The 22,479-nt window shown below is 34.8% G+C and overlaps 2 protein-coding genes across 2 annotated transcripts; one reads left to right on the top strand and one right to left on the bottom strand.

Moving 5' to 3' along the window:
• LOC18586590 lies at positions 13,199 to 14,902 on the top strand. Its single transcript, XM_018128997.1, has 2 exons — positions 13,199 to 14,310; positions 14,590 to 14,902. Exons 1-2 carry the CDS (start codon positions 13,237 to 13,239, stop codon positions 14,866 to 14,868), a joined length of 1,353 nt encoding a protein of 450 aa, XP_017984486.1. The 5' UTR covers positions 13,199 to 13,236; the 3' UTR covers positions 14,869 to 14,902.
• On the bottom strand, positions 16,720 to 19,584 carry LOC18586589 (bark storage protein A). The gene is made up of 6 exons (XM_018128682.1): positions 19,175 to 19,584; positions 19,015 to 19,082; positions 18,686 to 18,841; positions 18,378 to 18,587; positions 17,671 to 17,850; positions 16,720 to 17,099 (listed from the first exon to the last, which is right to left on the bottom strand). Exons 1-6 carry the CDS (start codon positions 19,404 to 19,406, stop codon positions 16,932 to 16,934), a joined length of 1,014 nt encoding a protein of 337 aa, XP_017984171.1. The 5' UTR covers positions 19,407 to 19,584; the 3' UTR covers positions 16,720 to 16,931.

Here is a 22,479-nt window from a genome sequence, read left to right as displayed (position 1 = left end):
GAATGTCTTATTTGATTCGAATTTTCAAGGCTTGCTCAGGTCCTATGGGCCTTGCACGTTGGACTCGTGCGTCGATCATAGTTCCCCAGTTTGGGTTGTAACAAATATAAAGCCATAGTTGACCCTATTTTAAAAGGCTCAAGAAAATGAAGCTTTGAACTGACATAGTTGACCTTGGCCCAACTATAGTCAACCCAAACAAGTAAAAAACGTGGAAGAATAGACTTACATAGACATGGTCGATTATAGAGGAGGCATAGTCAACTATAGTAGCCTAGATTTGCAGAAAGCACGCACTTGGGAACAAGATTGAGTAGAGGAAGGTTATACTCGACTATGGATCCTTAATTTGAGAAATTTGAAGAACATAGTCGACCCTAAGAGCATTGAAGTCAACCCTCAAGCTTCAACAATAGTCAGATTTAATTTAAACTTATGTTTAATGGCTCCAAACTTCACCCTAGCTATAAATAACCATATTTGAGCTATTCAAAAGCAAGAGAAGACTTGAACCAAAGCTTCAACCCTAGAAAAACCTTCAAAAACTCATCTTCATTCTCTACCATCTTTTTAGTATTTCATCAAGATTTGAAAAGCCATATACTTACTTCATTAAAGCTGAAATTTCTTTTCTCATTACACACAAGCTTAAAGTATTAGCACCCAACCTTTGTAAAGGTATTTTTTTGCTAAAATTTGTACTCCATTGTAAATATTCTAACTTAACATTGAAAAGCTATTTGTGAAGGTTTGTGGTTGAGTCTTTAAAAATCATTGTTGATGGGTTATCGCTTGATCCCGTTAAAAAGTAAGAATCCTTTTTGTGGATTATGTAAGGGTTATCCCTTTGTCCCATTAAAAAACAAGAATCCTCGATAGTGGATTGAAATTCCTTAGTTACCAAACAAGTGTATGTAGGCATCGACAAAGTCAAACCACTATAAATTCTGTCTCTTTTTAATTTTCAACATTATTATTGATTGCTTACATTTGCCTTAGGAAAAAAGTTTTACATCGATTTATTGCTTTACACTTAGGAAAATATTTTCACTTTATTATTCAAAGCTAGCATTTAACTTAAGAAAATATTTTTCTTTGGTATATTATTTAATGTTAGTAATTTATTGTTAAAAGCTTGTTTTTGATACTTAAAATTATTTTTTGGGTGAAAAGTTTTAATTTTTATACTTACATTTAAAAAAAAAAAAATTTAAAAACTAATCAGCCCTTTTTGGTATTTTAATTTTTGAAATTTATATACTAACAAATTATTTTATAAGACCTTTAGTAGGTTGATTCTTGCCACCCATTGTCTCAAATCTAACCTTTGGAAGCTAGTACAGTACTTCCAAGTTTAACGTTGATGGATCATCAAGGGGCAATCCTGGTGTTGCTGGAATTGTTGGGGTGGTGCATTATGTTTTCTTATGTTTAGGTGATTCAAATCTTGTAGAATTACTTGCTATTAGAAAAGCTTTCTCTAAATGAGCATAGTTGACATGGATGGTGATAGGAATTTTATGTGCAGGTATGCTATTTTTCACAAATTAAGTGACAAAAAATTAACACATATAAATATTGTGATCAATATTACGTTTCAAATTGGGTGACCAAAATAAAAAAAATTCAAAAGTTAGGTGACAAAAAAGTAATTTACTCCTAATAAAATGATTGTTGAATAAATTAATATAAAGCCTTTTGTTTAGGGTAGAATATTGCAAATTTTTTTATTTTTTATTCGATAAAATATTAAAAGCATGTCGGTGTCTGAGGGTGTACTTTCCAAGAACTCCCCCCCATTGATCTTTGATGATCAGAGTAAGAAAAAAGCAAGGATAAAAAAATGAGGGTCAAGAAGGAGATTGAATGATTATCCATCAAAATCATTCTTTTCGTGATGCCTTGATGTCTTCTGAGGGCAAAAGTTTTTTTTCAAAGGAAAATGTGGACTTCGATGAGTCTAAGGCCACTGATTCAGATAGCGAACCGTCATAGATTCAAGGGGATTATGATGAGGATTATTCATATGGGTCTTTTAAGGGCGAGCCATCTCTTGATATTTCAAAGCGCAAACAAGAAGAATGGCTAGAAAATGGAGTAAATCGGTTGTAGTTCGTCTTTTAGGATGAGCCATATCTTACAAAGTGCTTTGTGACAGAATTATTTCATTATGGTCTCTTAAGGGATGTTACAAAGTTGCCGATCTTGATGATGAGAATTATTTGATTAAATTCTCTTTGGAAGAGGATTATCTCAAGGCATTGTTGGAAGGATCGTGATAGTGCCGGGGTAGTATTGGTTAGTGAAACCATGGTTTCTTTCTTATTACAGAGAATCTCATAACCTGTCTGCAGTTGCAACATGGATCAGATTTCCTAGGATGCCTCTACATTTCTATCATAAATCTGTACTGAGGAGGATTGCATCTATTTTTGGCAAATTTATTAAGATAGATTATAACACAAATCTTCAAAAAAGGGGAACATTTGCTCGCATTGTTATTGAGCTGGATCTATCAAAACCTTTATGTGCTATATTTTTTCTTAATGGACACCCACAAAGAGTAGAATATGAGAGCTTACCCAGGGTCTGTTTCAGTTGTGGTATTTATGACCATGTTAAAGAAACTTGCCCAAGACAAAAAAGTGAACAACCTATTACTAGCCACATTCTGAAGGATGGAGACACTTCACAATCAAAGCCTTCCCTATTCAGTCCATGGATGTTAGTATCAAGAAGAAGAGCTAAGAATAGTATAGTTCGACAAAATCAGCCACGTGACAAATATGGTGGAAGACCAAATAGTCAAGGGTCAAGATTTGATATTTTGGGTGATGTTGATGAAGTGGATGTGACTCCTAGGAATCACATAATGGAGAAAAGAAGGGCCTCGAAGTTGAGAGTTGCTGAAAAAGTTAATGATGGTTTGTTGAGTAAAATGATGAACACGGTTGATCAGCAGAGTAATGATATGGTAGGACTAGTTAGTGGTGTTATTAACAGTAATGTTTCGATCCCGTCATCAATGATACAGTGTTGAGGGTGTTGGATGATAGCACAACGAAGAAAGAAATCAGTTTCAAGGTCCCAATGCCTAACAATGGAGCCTTTTCCCCCATCAATAGAGAATCATGATGCAGTAATATAAGCTTCGTCTAAGGAAGGTGATAAATTGCCAAAACGAACCATCCTTGATCCCATCAAACATACTGTCACAATCGTGATCATCAGAAAGGTGGATGCGGGTCCTAATCAAAAACAACTCGCAAGTGCATAGAATTTGAGGACTCATGCAGAAAAAAAAAGGTGGGGTTTTGCTTCAAGAGAAAAATGGTAGACCTCTTGATAAGAAGCCATTAACTAGATTGCAGAGCATGTCGATAAAAAAAAGGGCTATAGCCAAGAACGCAATTACCACAGTACAAACTAATGCAGTGACAGGCTTATTAGAAGACAATGGGTTTGAGTGCTGTCTCAAATGTGGCTATGGCAGAGGTAGTGAATCAGCTTGCTTTGGCAAATGTTTTAGAAAAGTCTTTATCCATTTTGGGAAAAGATATGGTGGAGAATTAACGAACTTTTTCAGTTTCGTCATCTTTATATATTTTGTTATTATGAATTTTAATTTCATAGTGTGGAATTGCCAAGACGCTCGTGACAACAATTTTGTCAGGTTAATTAGAGACTTTGTGAATCAATATCGTTGTTCCATGGTTATTATAGTAAAGCCCAGGATCAATATCGTTGTAATTAACTTTACAAGCTTCGAAAGATCACACAGAGTTGATCAGTTGCTTTTTCAGGCGACATATAGATACTTTGGCAGGAAACTATTAATATAAAGGTGATTACGAATCATTCACAGTGTATTCATGTCGCAATAGAGCATCTAGTGGGAAATCTTTGGAACTTATTTGCAGCTTATGATCATCCAAATCCATCTATTATAACTGCCTTGTGGGGGGAGCTTGCAAGATTTGTTAGGTATGTTACAAAACCATGGTTGGTAATAGGTGACTTTAACTCTTTCCTATTTTCACATGAAAAATCTAAAAGGTCTATAAGGGGCAATCAACCCTCTTCTCACTTTCAAAAGTTTGTAAATGATTTCGAATTGATGGATCTTAGTTTTAAGGGACTTAAATTTACCTAGAGAAGAGGTATGGTTTCTGAGAGGCTTGATAGAGCAGTTTGTAATATGCAGTGGAGGCTAGATTTTAGTGATGCAGTAGTTAACCATCTTCCGAGGATCAGTTCGAATCATAGACCATTATTGATTTCAACGAGGGAGGATTGTAATGTAAATAGAACATAGAACTTTCAATTCCAAGCAACATAGTTGTCTTTTATAGGATTTGAGGAGTTTGTGAAGCAAGCATGGGATATTTTGAGCAGCATTCATGTAGCTTTGGTGAATTTTTCTGAGAAAGCAAGACAGTGGAAGAGAGAGGTGTTTGGCAATATCTTTTATAGGAAAAAAAGATTACTAGCAAGATTGAATGGGGTTGAAAAAGCACTAGAACTGTGACCTTTCAATTATCTGAGAGAGTTGAAGTACAACTTATGACTAGAATATGAAACCGTATTAAAGCAAGAGGAAGCGTTTTGATTTTAGAAATCCAAGGCAGATTGGTTAAAGTTGGGCGACCGTAACACCAAACATTTTCACCTTCATGTGATAAGAAGGCATTGCAAATTAAAAATTTTGTGACTTAAAGTTGCAAATGAGGAATGGTGTGATGATCTGAGGCTGTTGAAACCTTTGAATATTCAAAGGGCTGAAGAAAATGATGAACAAGGGAGAGGATAATCGAGAGAGAAGAGAGAGAAAAAATACTCTTGACTCAAAAAATGGCTTCTCCACTACTTTTCATTTTTGTAACAACCAATATATGTTGTTCAAGGAGAGAGAAAATGAAAAAAAAGAAATAAAAAACCAGATGAAGCCACCTGGCATTACAAAAACTAAGGTGCTGAAATGAAAAAAATTTCTTGGCACAATGACTTGTACACTACCACTACCACACAACTTTACTAATTCAAGTAGCCAAATTTGACTTTTCAACCAACATAAAATAAACAATAAAAAAACAAACAAATAAAAATTGAATCTGACTTCTTCTTCCTTTAAAACTTCAACCCGTGAAGTCACCATTATTTCTTCCTCTGCTGTATCTTCATTTGTAGATAAAAAAACCATCAATATTCAACACACCTCCTTGGTGTTTGAACTGCAAATCCCCAACTCAGATCTCAAAAACATGAACTGATCCTTACTTAGACTTTTAGTAAAAATATCTGCTAACTGCAGTGTAGTTCCACAGTGCTAAATATCAACTTCTTCATCTTTCACAGCCTTTCAGATTGCATGAAACTTCACTTTGATGTGTTTTGTCTGGCCATACTGCACAGGGTTTTTAGCAATTGAAATAGCAGATTTATTGTCAATGAACAGCGGTGTATCCTTCTCATAGTTATACCTCAGATCATGAAAGACTTTTCTCAACCAAATCACATGATTTGTAGCAGCAACAACAACAATATATTCTGCTTCTACTGAAGATTGAGCCACCACCTCCTATTTTTTTGAATTTCAGCTAAAAACTGCACTGCCAAGTGAAAAACAATAACCAGATGTGCTTTTAGAATCATCAAGACTTCCTGCCCAGTCACTGTCACAATATCCCATAAGAACAGAGCTCTTCTTCTTCTCAAACTTCAAGCCTAAATCTTTTGTTCCTTTAATGTACCACAAAACTCTCTTAACTGCAGCAAAGTGAGTTTGTGAGGGACTTTGCATAAATTGAGACAACAAACTAGCAGAGAACATAATATCTGGTCTTGAAGTTGTTAAATAGAGTAGACTTCCAATGACGCTCCTGTATACTGAACTTTCTACACTTGGGGTACCATCATCCTTGGTTAATTTGTAATTTAAAGCTAAAGGAGTATCCACAGCTTTACATTTCTCCATGTTAAACTTCTTCAGAATTTCATTTGCATATTTACTTTGATGTATGCAAATATAATCTAACCTTTGAATGAATTGTAACCCCAAAAAATAGTGCATCTCTCCTAAGTCAGTCATTTCAAATTCTTTCATCAACTTGTTCTTAAAATCACTCAAGGAACTAACATTTGAACCGATAAGCAATAAATCATCAACATATAGAGAGAGAATTACCTTGACTAAAGCTATAGGGCTGCTCACGTATAGTGTTGGCTCATTTTGACTCCTTTGAAAACCTTCAACAATGAAAAAAGAGTCAATTCTGTCATACCAGGCCCTTGGAGCCTATTTCACGCCATACAATGCTTTCACTAGCTTGCAGACTTTATTCTCAGTCCCTAGTTTGATGAATCCTTCTGGTTGATGAATATAGTTGTCTTCTGCAATATAGCCATTCAAAAAAGCATATTTCACATCAAGATGCCAAATGTTCCACCTTTCTCGAGCTGTCAATGTAGCCAACAACCTTATTGTGTCATATCTCACAATCGGAGCAAAGGTCTCCCAGTAGTCCACTCCATAAATCTAAGAATACCCTTTTACCACCAGTCTTGCTTTGTACTTGTTCACTGTTCCATCAGCATTAAGCTTTGTATTAAAAATCCACTTTGTTCCAATTACATGCTGATATGTTGGTTTATCCACCAATAATCAAGTAGCATTCTTTTCAATCATCAGCATTTCTTACTCCATTGCTTGCACCCACCTTCTGTCCGTTGCAGCTTCTGCATAACTAACAGGTTCACACACTACCATATTACACTTGGCATAAATATCTTGTAGTGACCTTATACCCTTCATGGCAAGACTTTCATCTTCAATATCTACTTCTGCATCATTTTCTCTCACTGACAGCTCTTGCACCAAGTTCTGAAAATTCAAGGAATCAACAGCTAACTTCTCCCAATTCTAGTAAGAATGTTCATCAAATTTGACATCTTTACTACAAAAATCTTCTGAGTCTTTACATTATACAGTTTGTATCCTTTCGAGACCTCACTGTTTCCAATATGAATGGCCACAATACTTTTTTTATCCAACTTGGTCTTGCTTTGATCAGAAACCTTTGCATAACAAATGCTTCCAAATACTCTCAACTGAGCAACTGAAGGTTTGTAACCAAACCAAGCTTCAAATGGGGTTTTATCAGCTAGTGCCCTTGTCTGAGTTACATTCAATAGGTAGTTTGCTGTATTCACAACTTCTGCCCAAAAGTGGTTTGGTAATTGCTTTTGAAACAACAAGCATCTGGATATCTCCATCAATGTTCTATTTTTTTCTCTCAGTAACCCCATTTTGCTGAGGGCTATATACAACAGTGAGTTAATGAGTAATGCCAAACTTAAAAAGAAACTTCTCAAACTCCCCAACAGTGTATTCCTTACCATTATCACTCCTGAGGATCTTGATGCTCACATTAGCTTGGTTTTCAACCAGATTCTTAAACTTAACAAAGTAAAATAAAGCTTCTGACTTGAGCTTAAGAAAATAAATCTAGCAATACTTGGTTAGATAATCAATAAATATAAGATAATACTTATTGCCACCTAGAGAAACAGTTTTCATGGGGCCTCCCAGATCAGTATGTATGAGCTGCAGCTTTTCAGATGCTTTCCACTTCCTTTCTTTTGGGAATGGCAGCTTGCATTGCTTGCCTATCTAACATATCCCACATAGTAACTCAGGTTTTTCAACTTTAGGTAAGCCATCAACCAACTTCTGAGAGTACATCATTTGTAGAAAATGGTAGTTGACGTGTCCAAATCTTTTATGCCATAATTCAGAATCATCAACACAGCTGAGAAAAGCTTTGCTAGTTGCCCTATTCCAGTCAATAGGGTAGCACTTTTTCTTCATCTCAACAGTTAGCACCTCTTCACCTTTAGGATAAAAAATGGTACAATATTGACCCTTAAATAAAAGTGAATAATGATTTTCTGTGAGCTGACCAACACTAAGTAAATTTTGAGTGGCTTCAGGGACAAAATAGACATCATGTATGTATTTGCTGCTTGCTTGAGTTTGGACAACTATTGTCCCTATACCAAGAATCCTAAGAAATGACCCATTACCAATCTCCACCTTAGCCTTATAGCTCCTGTTCAATTAGGTAAACTGACTTTCATCTCCAATCAAATGATTTGAACAAGCACTATCTATCAGCCACAAATTTTTCTTATCTGAATTACTGACCTCTCGAACCATGAACAACACCTTATCTGTATTCTCCACTTCCTCTGCAACAGCAGCCTTATCACCAGGATGTGAACTCTTGTTTTTACATACTCTTTCAACATGTCCTTGCTGACCACAAGACCTACACTTCACATTAGGCCTATACCAGCAAAACTTAGTAGTGTGAGTGGTCTTTTTACAATGAGTACAAGGAGGATATTTGGTCTTCTGTTTCCCAGACTTATCATCTGCTGGTTTCTTCCCTTTCTCCTTCTTCTCTTCATCAGTTTTCTTTGAACTATTACCACCCAATTTCAGGTTCTTCATTCTAGCTACAAGAGCACTATCCAGTGCTTTCTTCCATCTAAAAGCTCTCCTCTGTTTTAACCCCTCTAAGGCATTTACTAACTCTTTTAAGGTGAACTGTGATAGATCTTTGGAGTCTTGTAGGAAGAGATTTTATATTCATACTTTTCAGGTAAGCTAACTAGCATTTTACTAACTAGCCTATCTTCAGGTACCGTTTTCCCCAACAATCTAATTCACAATCCCCATCAACTTTCCTGAAAACTCCCTCACAGACTCATCATCATCCATACTCAGCATCTCAAATTGTCTATTCAAGTTTAATGCTTGAATCTGTTTGGTACGTGCACTACCTTGAAATTCATCCTTCAAGTAATCCCAAACATATTTAGGATTTTCTAAATGCATTATCCTAGCAAAAATATCATCAGACAGAGCAGATTATAAACAAGACAAAGCTTTATACCTCTTAGCTATGTCCTCTTCATGCTGCTTCATCTGTGCAATGGTTGGGTTAGCATGTCTTAGCATTGGCTCAACCCTAGTTTCCACAACTTCCCAAATGTTGAAAGCCTTCAAATAGGACTTCATTTTGACTAACCAAAAAACATAATTTTCCTCAGAAAAAATCGACGGAGCTGATGTATTGAACCTAGTTGTGGCCATGGAGAAAAAAAATCACAATCGGATGAAAAAACAACCAACAAAGCACGATAGATAAAACAGAAAAAAAAAATGGCACCAACAATCCCTTAAGATCCTTATAGATTCTCTGATACCATGTTGAAACCTTTGAATATTCAAAGGGCTAAAGAAGATGATGAACAGGGGAGAGGATAGTCGAGAGAGAAGAGAGAGAAAAAATACTCTTTGCTCAGAAACGGCTTCTCCACTACTTTTCATTTTTGTAACAACTAATATATGCTGTTCAAGGAGAGAGAAAATGAAAAAAAAAAAGAAATAACAAACCAGATAAAGCCACCTGGCATTACAAAAACTGAGGTGCTAAAATGAAAAAATTTCTTGGCACAATGACTCGTACACTACCACTACCACACAGCTTTACTAATTCAAGCAGCGAAATTTGACTTTTCAACCAACATAAAATAAACAATAAAAAAACAAACAAATAAAAATTGAATCTGACTTCTTCTTCTTCCTTTAGAACTTCAGCCCGCGAAATCACCATTACTTCTTCCTCTGGTGTATCTTCATTTGCAGATCAAAAAACCATCAATATTCCACAGAGGCAATTGCAATTGCTTGCTATGGATTTTTTCAAGCACTTATACTCCAAGGAAAGTAATGAAATCCTATCATATTCAATCCGAAATGGCTTCTTTAAACTTTCAGAGGAAGCGTATGACTTTATGGGACGTTCAGTTGATGCAGATGAAGTTCGTGAAGCACTCTTCGAGATGAAACCACTTAAAGCACTAGGGTTGGATAGTTTTCAAGCTTTATTCTTTCAATCTCAATGGCAGGTGGTGGGACAAAAATTAGTGGAATATATTCAGGCTGTCTTTAATGGAGCAGATATTGGTACCAATCTATGTAGTTATTTAATTGTCTTGATTCCCAAAGTTAGGGATCCTGAGTATATTATGCAATTTAGACCCATTAGTTTATTATCGGTGGGTTTCAAAGTTTTAATGAAAATGGTAGTTAATAGATTAAAACCATATATGCATTTATTGATAAAGGAACCACAAGCCAGTTTTATTTCTAAGAGACATATTGTTGATAATATAATTATTGCCCAGGAGGTAATACATTTTTTTCACAACAAACAGGGACGAAAGGGATGGATGATGATTAAAATTGACTTGGAGAAAGCTTACGACCAACTAAGGTGGGAGTTTATTCATGATGCACTTTTGGAAGCTAGAATCCCAGATAACATAGTTGATATTTCAGTTAGGAGCTGGAGCTGTTGTAGTTCTCACATCTCAGGGAATGGTGTGTGTTCCGATAAATTCTTCTCCTCAAGAGGAGTACGTTAAGGAGATCCACTAGCTCCCTATTTATTTGTACTATATCTAGAAAGATTAGCTGATGGCATTAAGCAGGCAGTTGAACAAGAGGTGTGGAAACCGATTAGATTGGGTAGACATGGTCCAGCTCTAACTCATCTATTTTTTGCTGACGACCTCAGACTTCTTGCAGAAGCTTTGAAAACTCAAATGGAGGTTATAAAGGTGTCTTGGAGGACTTTTGTGCCTTTTCAGGTGAGAAGGTGAGTATAGCAAAATCAACTTTTTTTTTGTTCCCTAAATGTATCTAGGGATGTGATTAATAAGTTAGCATAATGCTCTAGGTTCTCCTATTTTGAAAATATGGGGAAGTACCCAAGGCTCCCTTTGTTGCATGGCAAAAGAGTGCTAATAGTTACAAATGTCTTGTTGATAAAGTCAAGAGTCAGCTCAGTGCATGGAAAGCATCGTCTTTATCCTCAGCAGGGCGCTTAACTGTTATCAAATCAGTGTTGTCCAGCATTCCACTGTATACAATGTAAACAGTTTCTATTTCATTGAAAATTTGCAAAGACATTGAGTTTTTATGCAAAAAGTTTCTTAGGCATGGTGAGAATCACAGTAAGAAGGTACATCTGTTGCGATGGAGTACACTTTGCAAGCCAAAAGTACAGGGGGGTATGGGTATTAGAAGTTTATCTTTAATGAATGATGCCTTCGTTTGAAAATTATGTTGGAGTTTATTGTCTAGGCCCGACTCACTTTGGGTAAGAGTACTTGTCCATAAATATAATTTTAACAGGGCTCGAAATCCAGATCATATTATACGAAATGGTTGCTCTAACTTATGGCGGTCGATGAGCAGGTTATGGAGTGAGTTCATCAAACATGCGAGATAGTCTATTGGCGATGGTGCATCTGTGGGATTTTGGACTGATATTTGGGCAGGGGAAGTGCCATTACTTAACACTGCTGTAGCCATGAGACTTATGGTAGATAAAAGAGAACAGGTAAGGGATTACATGTTGTCGACTGGAGGTTTGGAGTGTTACCAATTGAAGTGGTGGAACATATCCTCTACATCATTCCTCCCAGCTTGCCCATTTCTCTGGATATGTCATTTTGGGCTTTATCCTCTTCTGGACATTTTACTGTCTGATCAACATATGAACATTTACGGAGACAAACTGATTCAGGCAGTACAAAAAATAAAAAAAAAGTGGAGTTTAGCTTGGGGATGGAGTGGCCCTCAAATAATATGTATTTTTCTATTTTATTGGCTCCACAATCGTATTCTGACAAATACTGAAAGGGTAAGACATAGATTATCATTTGATGCTTTTTGTCCGCAATGTCATCTTTTTGAGGAATCGAGCCTTCACCTTTTTAGAGTGTCCTGTTTCTGTTGCTCTATGGATGCGTCTGTTGCCTCAAAATAACAAATACCAGTTTTTTCAAGCAACTTGGTCAGAATGGCTATATGTGAACCTCAGCCAGAGTAATCCCTTCAGTTTGGATATCCCTTGTAATATTCTTTTTGGAATAGCCTGTTGGCACATTTGGAAGTGGAGAAATTTATTTGTCTTTGAGGGCCGTGAAATCTCAATTGAAGGGCAATTGAATATTATCAAATACATGGCTGTGGCCACTCATAATGCATGGTTAAACCCTTTGCTGCAAAGTGGTAAACCAGCTAAAAGGGAAGAACAGTTAGTGGGATGGACACCACCACCTGTTGGCTGGATAACAGTGAATTTCGATGGGGTGTACAGGAGTAGAACAGGGGCTGCTTCTGTTAGCGGAGTCTTAAGAAACTCGGATGGCACATGGATAGTAGGGTATGCATGCAAGCTAAGTACAAGTACTGCACTTTACAGAGTTGTGGGGCATTGTTCAAGGCATCCAGCTAGCTTGGGAGCAAGGGTATCGCAACATTAACTTGCAGATTGATAACAAATCAGTGGTTCAGGCACTTAATGCTTCATCTGTGCATCCTTGTGCTAATTTAGATGTGATTAGAGCAATCCAAGCTCTACTAAGTCGGCAATGGGAGCTTAGTGTAATTCATGTTTATAGGGAGGGGAACAAAGTAGCAGATTATATGGCTAGTTTAGGCTTTGATTTAGGTCTTGATTTTATTTTGTATAGTTCTCCTCCACCATGAGTCTCAACTATTCTGTTGAATGATATGTCAAGAGTGCATATCCTACCCATGATTCATCAATAAAATTTTAGCAGTTGCCCAAAAAAAAATTGCAAATATAAAACATGTACTTTTTGGCATATCGATACATGCATTTCGCTTGTAATTAGCTTATGTCATTTTCATGTTCTAATTAATTATACATATATACTTAAAATTTTATTTGCTTTATATATATTGGTTTTGTTTATTCACTCAATTTGAATAAGAGGTTGAAATGTACATCACATATATATTTTTCAATTAATTTTTTGAATCAAGTTAATTTGTAGAAACCAAGTATTTAATTTTTTTTATTTGAAACTTTGGTTACAAGCAGTTTAAGTCACAAACTGAAGCAAACCTTCAAGAATAAAATAGAAATTGAAACTAATACTCCCAAGCAAGCCTTATTCCGATTCCTTGTCTACGATTTACACAAAGTCATCTTTGAAAAATTAAAACAAAAAAAAAAGCATTACATATCTTTCCATCATAAATGGAAAGATGCTAAGACCAACAATCTTCATCATTCCAAAACTCGAGCTTGCACTCCTCTTTCTTTCTTTTGTTTGCTTCTTTTCTCTAAAATGGAGCAGATCCGACATTTCAGCCACCAGCACATGTTGAACTTGGTAGAGGTGGGTAAGGATACTGACGCCGAGCGTTGCATCGGCTGCGGTAGTTTCTTCCACGGTCCAGCTTATACTTGTAAACAATGTCCTGGTTTTTTCTTCCACAAGTCATGCGTTGAATTGCCCCGTCAAATAAAAAATCATGCTTTTCACCAAGAGCACCCGCTGACACTCTATCCAATGGATTCGTTCGTCTGTGATGGATGTGGAGAGGTGTGTGCGGGCTTGTTTTACTGGTGCGGTTTATGCATTTTCAGCCTCGATGTCAAATGTGCTACTTTAAATCAGGAGCTTGCTAAAAATAAGGCTCAGAAAGGGAAGGAAATTAAAATCCTAATCAACCATTTCAGTCACAACCATCAGCTGACTCGCTGCATATTCCTTTCGCCCCCAGGGGAGAAGAATGAAGTACCTTGTATGGCATGCAAACAAAACATCCATGGTAAACTGATCTATTCTTGCCAGTCTTGCTTATTCGTCCTTCATGAGTCTTGTCTTATTAACATGCCAGAGCAAATTAAAAGCTCCTTTCACCCGGAACATCCTCTTCTTGCTCAACCGCTTGCTAGGGGTTCTGTAGTTGAATGCGGTGGTTGTAGCGATGGAGTCTATGGTATCAGCTTCAGCTGTAGTGAATGCAACTTCGACTTCCATGTCTCATGCGCCAAGTACCAAACTCGTGCCATAAAACATAATTGTCATGTTCACCCTCTTTTACTTTTGGAGAAGAGCAATATCCGTTACAGACAGAGATCTCTTAAGTGTAAGGAATGCGGTGAATATTGTGAGGAAGCCTTCTTGTGCTGCAAAAAGTGTAAATTCTATATACATCTCGAGTGTGTTCCACTACCCTCTATTGTTAAACATATTCGTCACTTACATTTGCTTAAACTTAAAAATTCTGTGGTCGAAGATGATTGTAATGAATATTATTGCGATGTGTGTGAAGCGAAAAGGAATCCAAATCATTCTGTGTACTTTTGTGAAGAATGCAATTATATCACGCATATTCATTGTGTGATGTCTGAGGTAAGCTGACTAACTAAAGTAAAAGTTTTTATTTAGAATTACCAATTTTGGTGGAAAAAAATTATAGTGAAAAAAAAAAACATATAAGTATTTTTTTATAAATTTTGTACAATAACGAGCTCATTCTATCAGCTAGGTATTTTTTCGTATAAGTCATGAATTTATTATTTGTTTGGCTGCTCTCTTTAGGTATAGTTTTTTTTTTTGGAAATTAGTGTAACTTTTTTCTGCTGTTTGCTAGAACTCTGAAACTAAACTCCTCCACGCTTACTGTATTAGGTTGAACCTCCTGAATGGATATCATCATATCTAGTTCCACGACCAGGAAAAGAGAAGCCTGACAAAGGAGATCAAATTACTAGCAAAATGGATGGCAAACTGTTGGAAGGGGAAGGGATAAAGCACGGGAGAACAGAAGAGAAGTCTATCTTGGATAAGCTGGAGGCTGAAATCGAGGAAGTCTTTAAACAGATGGAAAATCTAAACAAAAGATTATGGGAGCTCCAAAATAAACATTACCACATAGAAAAATCACTTGATAATAAGGAAGGGCATTGAACATCTGCTTTGAACGCAATTACAAAATCTCCAATTATTGACACATGTTTATTTATTTATTATTAAATTAATACATGTTTGATTGTTTTTTTATCTTCTTCTTTGTCATGATTATTCTCCTCTAAACAACTCATTTTCGTATTTTACTCTAATTACATTAGCCCAATTAATTCTTCTCAAAGTTTAAACTAATGTAATTGGTCGATTCAAAATAAATAAATAAACTAATGTAATACATTATTTAGTTTAAAAAAAGAGAGCAACATATTAGTCATATACTTGTGGCATCACTTTTATTTTCCCTTTTTTAATCACCAAATAGCTTAGACCTTTGACATGTTACCTTCACTTTAATAATAAAACCGCGCAAATAGAATGCCATTTCTTTAGTAAAGGTTTTTTAACCTCTTTTATTAAGGAATTTTCTTTCCCCTTAGGCCATTGCAGTTTTTTGGCATTTCTTGCTTGTCCTTTCTTGGTCCTCCTTAACTTTTATTATTATTATTATTATTATAGACTTTAGTTAAAAAACTATTCTTTAATTATAAGACTTGGTCCTTAGGTAAGGTTTTACAAAAAACGAGAGATTTAGTTAAAAAAAATTATCATAATTCATGAACTTTTAACTATTAAAGTCTTATGGGAACTTATATGTGAATTGGGCTGGAATACTATCTTCTGAAACTGCCTCCATTCGGGACCCTGGCCATTGGGGATGAATAGAATGGCAGCACATGCTAGCTTGTACTTGGCCTCTTTAAGGTTAATTTTTGAATATGGACCTTGCCACTAGGCAAAAGTGGTCGTAGCCCATTAAACTTGAACTTGCATTTGAATCTGAACATGAATCTAAATCTGTATTTCCGGCCATCCACTTTATTTGTTCTATTCACGTATTGTCTCGAATTCTTTATGAAAGTCTGTTTCATTATTAGAATATCTAAAAATTTTGAGAATAAATGTTTTTGATTAAAGTCTGGTTATGGAATCTATTATACCAAAAACATCTTGACAATGCCTTTAAACTGCTTCGACATATAAATGTAACTAACGTTTGTTACTTGCTAAATTGTTATATTCATTCTTTTATCTACAATAGTTCAAATGTAGAGTAGCTGTTAGCTAACTAGTCTTTGCTTGGGAAATCTGGGTCGAGATCATCTTTACCATTGGAGCTTTAGACTCACTATTTGATATGGAATAATTATTGGAGGCTAATTTGTTTGTAATTGAGGTTTAAGACTTTGTAAGCTATTATGAATTATCTATATATGGTGTTGTAAGACTATGTGAGGTTTGAATTAAGACATATCATTTGAAGATTTAAGCATTCTGTTACAAAGTGGAATTTTAGAATCTGTTAGCCTTACATACCCTAAGGGTATGTGACAGTTGTTGTGTGCTAACTCAGGTGGGAGGCGTGACAGAGGTAATCAAAGCAGAATTCATCAGATATGCCTAAGTTGAGTGCGTTAAACGGATGAATCTAGAAGTAATACATCACTGTCTCGTTAGCTGTAAGTTTAGGTTCTGGTTATCATATTCCAGGGAAGGCTGTCCAGACATGTATATGATTTTTCACACTTTACTTTATCAGCTTGAATTCTTGGACTATATTGTAGAAATATAATTGCCAAACCTTCGTTTGGTTCCAAGGAATTCAGGAAAAGATCAATTCTTTAATCTTAAAGAGTTTTTTTAATTCTATTAGCATATATGCATACCAAAATAGAAAAAAAAAAAACCCTCCTTTGTAGCATTTTTCATTTTATATGACATAATTAGTCTTTAATGAAGTATTTATTTGCTGTTTATCATGAAACAAAAAAGATAAAAGTATTTTCTGCAATATGCTTCAAATCATGTTGTATTTCGTGTAGCTGTCTGAAAATGTGTCAATTTATTCAAATTGCGGCTTCCGAATAAGTTAATTAGCTGGTTACAATGAAAGCGCCAGGGTGCTTACGATGAATTTTCAATTCTTTCCAGGCTTCCATTTCAAATTTATCTTCTCTACTGCTTTCTTCCTGGCTGAGTACAGAGAAACCAATGTTTAATTGGTCTCAGTAAGCATGTCCTGGTAGGTTGTCAATAAATCCTAAAACAGCTTTGGCTGTATTTAAAGCTGCAAGGGACCCAAATTTCCTGACAGCATTCTCTCCTTGCTGTTTTCCAGCTAAATCTGATAGCCCTCGAATGACAATCACAGGGAAGCCATTTGACAAGCTTGTCTGGAGAAACCACCATAGTTAGTTCCTTTAAAATAAAGCTGCAACTCACAAATAATTTTGAAACATTGGCATAATAACTTAAATAGAACTATTGAAGAGAAACAATGAAAGTAATTAATATATGAGACAATGTTTGTTTCTGTACTTGTGGCATGATATATAAGTTTGCAGTTAAATTAAACCATCAAGTAATGAAGATATATTAACAAGATTAGAATCACAACTCGAAACCTTGAAGGTTAATTTGTGCAGGATTGAACATCACTAATGGTGTTTATAGTGGCAAAAGTGGAGGTTAGTGAGGGGTTTAACAACAACACATTAAAAACGTATGCAAGAACCATGATTCTGTCTAGCTCATTAAACTATCTAGTATCTACAAAATCGAGTAGCCACCCCAAAGGGGCAGATGATTTTAATCAGATCAAAATTCAGATTTAACAACCACACATCCCCCTTGTTTCCTCAAATTTATAATTAAGCTGTATAATAACCATTTTAGAAGTTAATGATCATGATAGAAAAAGAGAAAAGATGTGAAAGTAATCAATTAGCTAACAAGAAATCTTACCATTACTACAGCTGCAGTCTCCATATCTGCTGATGAAACCTCAAATTTTTCAAAAGAGAAGTCCCTGTAAGCTGCATTATCCACAAAAATGTTGGCTGTCGAGGCTCTTAGACCAACAACTAGCTTGGGCTTTTCTGGTAGGCACAAGCTTGAATTTACACACTGCTCCAGTTTCATACCCTGATGCAAGGTTAAGGATATAAAGGCATCAAATAAGAATTCCAAGAACAATGACTAAATGTTGCAAACCTGTTGCAGATATAATTAACATCTCTGAATCTAAAGGTTGGTTTCTGTAACTAGCAATCAATTTTCACCAATTATTCCTTCAATATGTTGTATTTCAACTTCCCTATCAAAGTAAGATTTCATTTTGTTCAAGTTCTTATCTATAAACAGGAAATCAAATTCTTGATGCATGCCGCAGAGGCTGCAAGCACTCACTCAAAGAGGTTTAGGCCTAAGTTGACCCCAAACCTATCAAGGGCGTAGTTTTATGGAGATGTCAAAGGATCCAGATTACAACTTTGACAGGACTACTTTGGTTATAATTTAGGGAGCAAATCTTATTTTTGAGTTGTAATCAGCCGGCTTTCAAATTCTGAAAGGAATTGCTTATCTAAAATTATAGATATTACAAGACATTGTTCATAAGTAAGAAGATAAAACTAGCAGCCGCTCAGGAGATAACTATAAACGTATCTAACCTCCAAGTTGGAAGCAAGCTGAAGCCAATGTGGACTTATTTTTGCCCAAACCAGTGACTCAGCAATGTTTGGTTCCCCTGACTCTGAAAAGAATTGCTCTTTGCTATATCCAATATGCCCTAAGAGATTACTTCCATTTCCTTTCGGTACATTGTAGCTTCCAAAGTCCAGCTGAGAAACATCAGCAGAATCCACGGCCCCATTTGTGTTCTATTGATAACAAAATAGTAATACAATGCTAGCTGAAAATTATCTTCAAAGTAACTTGTAAAAGAAATAAAAGAGTTTAAAGTCATAGATATTCATACCACCCAATCCCAAATGCCTGTATGGGCAACTTGCTTGGGAATGGTAACATCTCCAATGGACATGGAATTATTTATATTGCCAGCAATACCAAAATGGATAATTCCCTTCACGTCAAATAGATCGAGCATTTGTTGTGTTGCTGCAGCTGCATTAATCTGATTGAAACAAGCCTAAAGTTAGAAAGTAATGATGGCCTTTCATGAACTTTAGTAGAGTTTTTGCCTGATAGAAGATTCAGGTGAAAGCAAGGATTTTCTAACTGGTTGGATAGCAAGGATAAGAACTGAATTCTAGTGCATCAACATAGAGTAACAAAAACTTAATCTACCATTCCAATCCCACATCTGACATAGATGGCTTTTCTTCCACGAACTTTTCCAATGCGAAATCTTCTTCCTGCAACATCCAGAGAAGTATTTTTCACTTAAAAACCAGACTAACAGCTAACAATTTAGAAGACATACATTGAACTTTGAAGCAATACTGACCAGACAGATCTACAAAAGGGTGCTTTGGATGAGATCTGAAAGATCCTGTAGCAAAAAATGCATCCTCCTCAGTGGAAAACACAGTGATGAGACCAATGTATGGCCCCCTGCGGTTCAGCTCTTTGATTACATGCAAAGATTTGATTCTATTTTTTGATAGAGCTGAAACAAAAACAAGTAATGAGAAGACCAAAACCAGCACCAAACATGGTTTAACTTGTTTTGCAGCCATGGTTACATTTAGCCCAAACTAGATCCTATATATATATGAGTCCAATAAGTCAAAGAATGCCAGCTAGCTATTTAGACTCAAACATAATGATGACTCCATTCTAAACTAAAAATCATTGCTACTCTGTCACAGGATCGGTGTTTAGATTTAATGTCTCGGATATGTAGAACCCGAGAGCCTCTCCAATGAGATATTGTCCTTTATTTGTAAGTAAAATATTTGCCTGTCAAAATAAATGATTCGATTCCAAGTCACAATAGCTATTAAACTAAACCAAAGGAACATTGTGACAAACGAGAGAGTCGTGCAACTCAAATGAGTGTTTGTGCGTCCATATATCTATATCTGCTTCTATACTCTTATACTTATCGTACTTGTACTTACGATAAGTATGTTTATACATACAGGTTTACTTACTATATTATAACGTATGAACTCTAAAATATAAATAGTGAAAGACATATATACCCTTATAATATTTTGAATTTAACACTTAATGTTTAATTTCAAAATTTATTATTATTGCTTATTATTTTCAAACCTACTTCTAAAATAATTAGAATCTATGTTCCAGTTAGGACTTTAATCATTACTACTTCACACCAAATAGAAAATCCATAAACTAGGTTTAAGTTAAATTATAACTACAATTATGATTATTCTTATTTAGCGAGGGAATCTCCAAGTGACATTTACATCAATCACAATTACTGGAGAGGATTTTCATATATGTCTAATGTCACAATGTGTAAGTTTGTGAACCTAATTGTTCAATATAAATGAGGAGTCGTCATCAATTTTTTTATTTAAATGTTATTGACCACCTAATTGAATCTTTCTTAATGAGATCTTAAACTTGTCTTAAGTTCATTAAATAGATAAGGTCAAAACCAAGAAATCGAGCTAGGGTTCAAGAGTACAAGTATACATGAGAAAGGCATTAGCAACGTCGTGAATGGTACCAATTAATTGTATGCTATCCTATTTTAGCCTTAATTAAAAATCCTTGATTTATACCTGTATTTTCCTTAATTACAATTTATTATTTATTATTTTTGTCAAATTTATTTATCCATTATTAAATATTGGAGATTTTTTTAAGCCTTCCCAACTCTTTGATGTGGCTTAAGAAAGTTTACTCAGCTCAAGAGTATTCAAGAAAACATACTTGTATAACATCCAATAACAAATTATTGGTCAATGCAAATGAGACCTTCTCTAAATGGTAAGGAAAATGTATTAAAACCTTTACAATATGTTTGGTTGTGAGAAATGGAATAACTATTTGTCTTATTCTTAATCTTTTTGTTAAAGTTTTATTTGGTTGGAAGGAATGCTATTTAGGGAGAAGGGGAAATAGTCATTACCAAGCCCCTTGGTAATGGCTATTCTTAAAGACAAGGAATAAGCTAAAAATAGTAATAGACAAAAATGTCCTCTTTCAACTTTAAAAATTATCATGCTATATAAATTAAAATTTATTCTTTTTTCTCAATTTTTTTTCTCTCTCTACCAATTTGCCTCTCTCCTTCTCTCACTAAATTTCCTCCACCATGAAGGCCAACAGAGGGTGGCGGCAACAACGATGGTGGGTGGCGATGGCATGCAGTACTGGTATCTTCACAATCAAACACGGGAAGCACCGACCAAGCGTTTCTCGACCAAATTGAGTCACAAAAATATTGGATTTGACGCCTCCTATAGCATGTGGTCTTGAAAGTGCCAAATTTGGCACCCCCCTCGTCAAATCCGATTGTGAAAATGCCAAATTCGATGCTCCTTAACTAGATCCAGCACAAGAAGCATCGAATCTGGCACTCCACGATCAAATCCAACAACGGGAACGTCAATTTGGTGCACCTTGACGTAATCTGGTCACATGGAGTGCATATCAACACTATTTTACACAAATTGACCACATCTCCGGTGGTCAACTACCGAAAAGAAAGAAAAAAAATAAAAAGGTTTAAGTTTTAATTCTAAATTATAAAAAGTTAATATTTAAATTTAAAAATATAATTAAAAGTTTGTGATATTTTAATATTTTAAAGTAAAGAATAAAATAAAATAATGATATTAATATTTTCATTATAAATTATTAATGTTTTAACTACAATATAAATTATTAATATTCTATAAATTAAAATAAATAATCATATTAAAATTTAAATAATAATTTATTAAAATTTTTAATAAATTATTTAAAAAATAAATATTAAATATTATTGTAAAAAGTATTTTTGTCATTTATCACTTATTCCTTAAGTATTCCTAAAACTATTCCTTTCAGCTAAACATTGAAATAATTCATAATAGCAATTCATATCCTATTCTACTCTTGTAAACCAAAATACATAATAATTATTCATTTTTTATTCTATTCCTACGAAATGACTATTTCATTCTTACTCTATTCCTTCCTACGAACCAAGCACAATCTTAGGACATTGGTTCAAGTCTCAGTATGTGTGGGTTTGATCCAATTTTATGTTAGATGTTTTCCATTTAATCTATATTTGAAGAGTCTATACTTTTCTTTTAAGCATATGCATTCATTATATATATTTTAACTTGAATATTAGTGATATCTAACTAATAATAACAAAAAATAAGAACAGAAAAATCTAGCGAAAAAGATTATAAATGAACAAATAATTAAGTATAATTTGATTGTTATGCTAAACATAGATTAATAAGTAACCTGATGCTCAAGTTTTCGGATCATAATTGTCAATCATTATTCAATCAACATCTAATGATAAATGTTATATATATCCTCCATTAATAGAAATCAATAATTACCATTATTTAATTAATAAATTATGAGATCCATAAATAACTTAAATATAAGTTAAAACAAACTGTAAGAAAAAATAATAGGAGAAAAGAAAAACATGAATTGTTATGTATATATCATTTTGTTATTGGTTAATGCAAATGAGAGCGTCTCTAAATGGTAAGGAAAATGTCTTAAAATTTTTAGGTTATAGGCTCAGGTCTCACTATGTGTGGGTTCGATCCAATTTTATGTTAGATTTTGTCCATTTAATTTAAGTTTGAAAAGTCTTAATTT

The sequence above is a fragment of the Theobroma cacao genome, chromosome 10, assembly GCF_000208745.1.
Source record: "Theobroma cacao cultivar B97-61/B2 chromosome 10, Criollo_cocoa_genome_V2, whole genome shotgun sequence".
In the NCBI taxonomy this organism is placed as follows: domain Eukaryota; kingdom Viridiplantae; phylum Streptophyta; class Magnoliopsida; order Malvales; family Malvaceae; genus Theobroma; species Theobroma cacao.
Note: the sequence above shows the minus strand (reverse complement) of the source record. Positions and strands in the feature narration are given on the sequence as shown.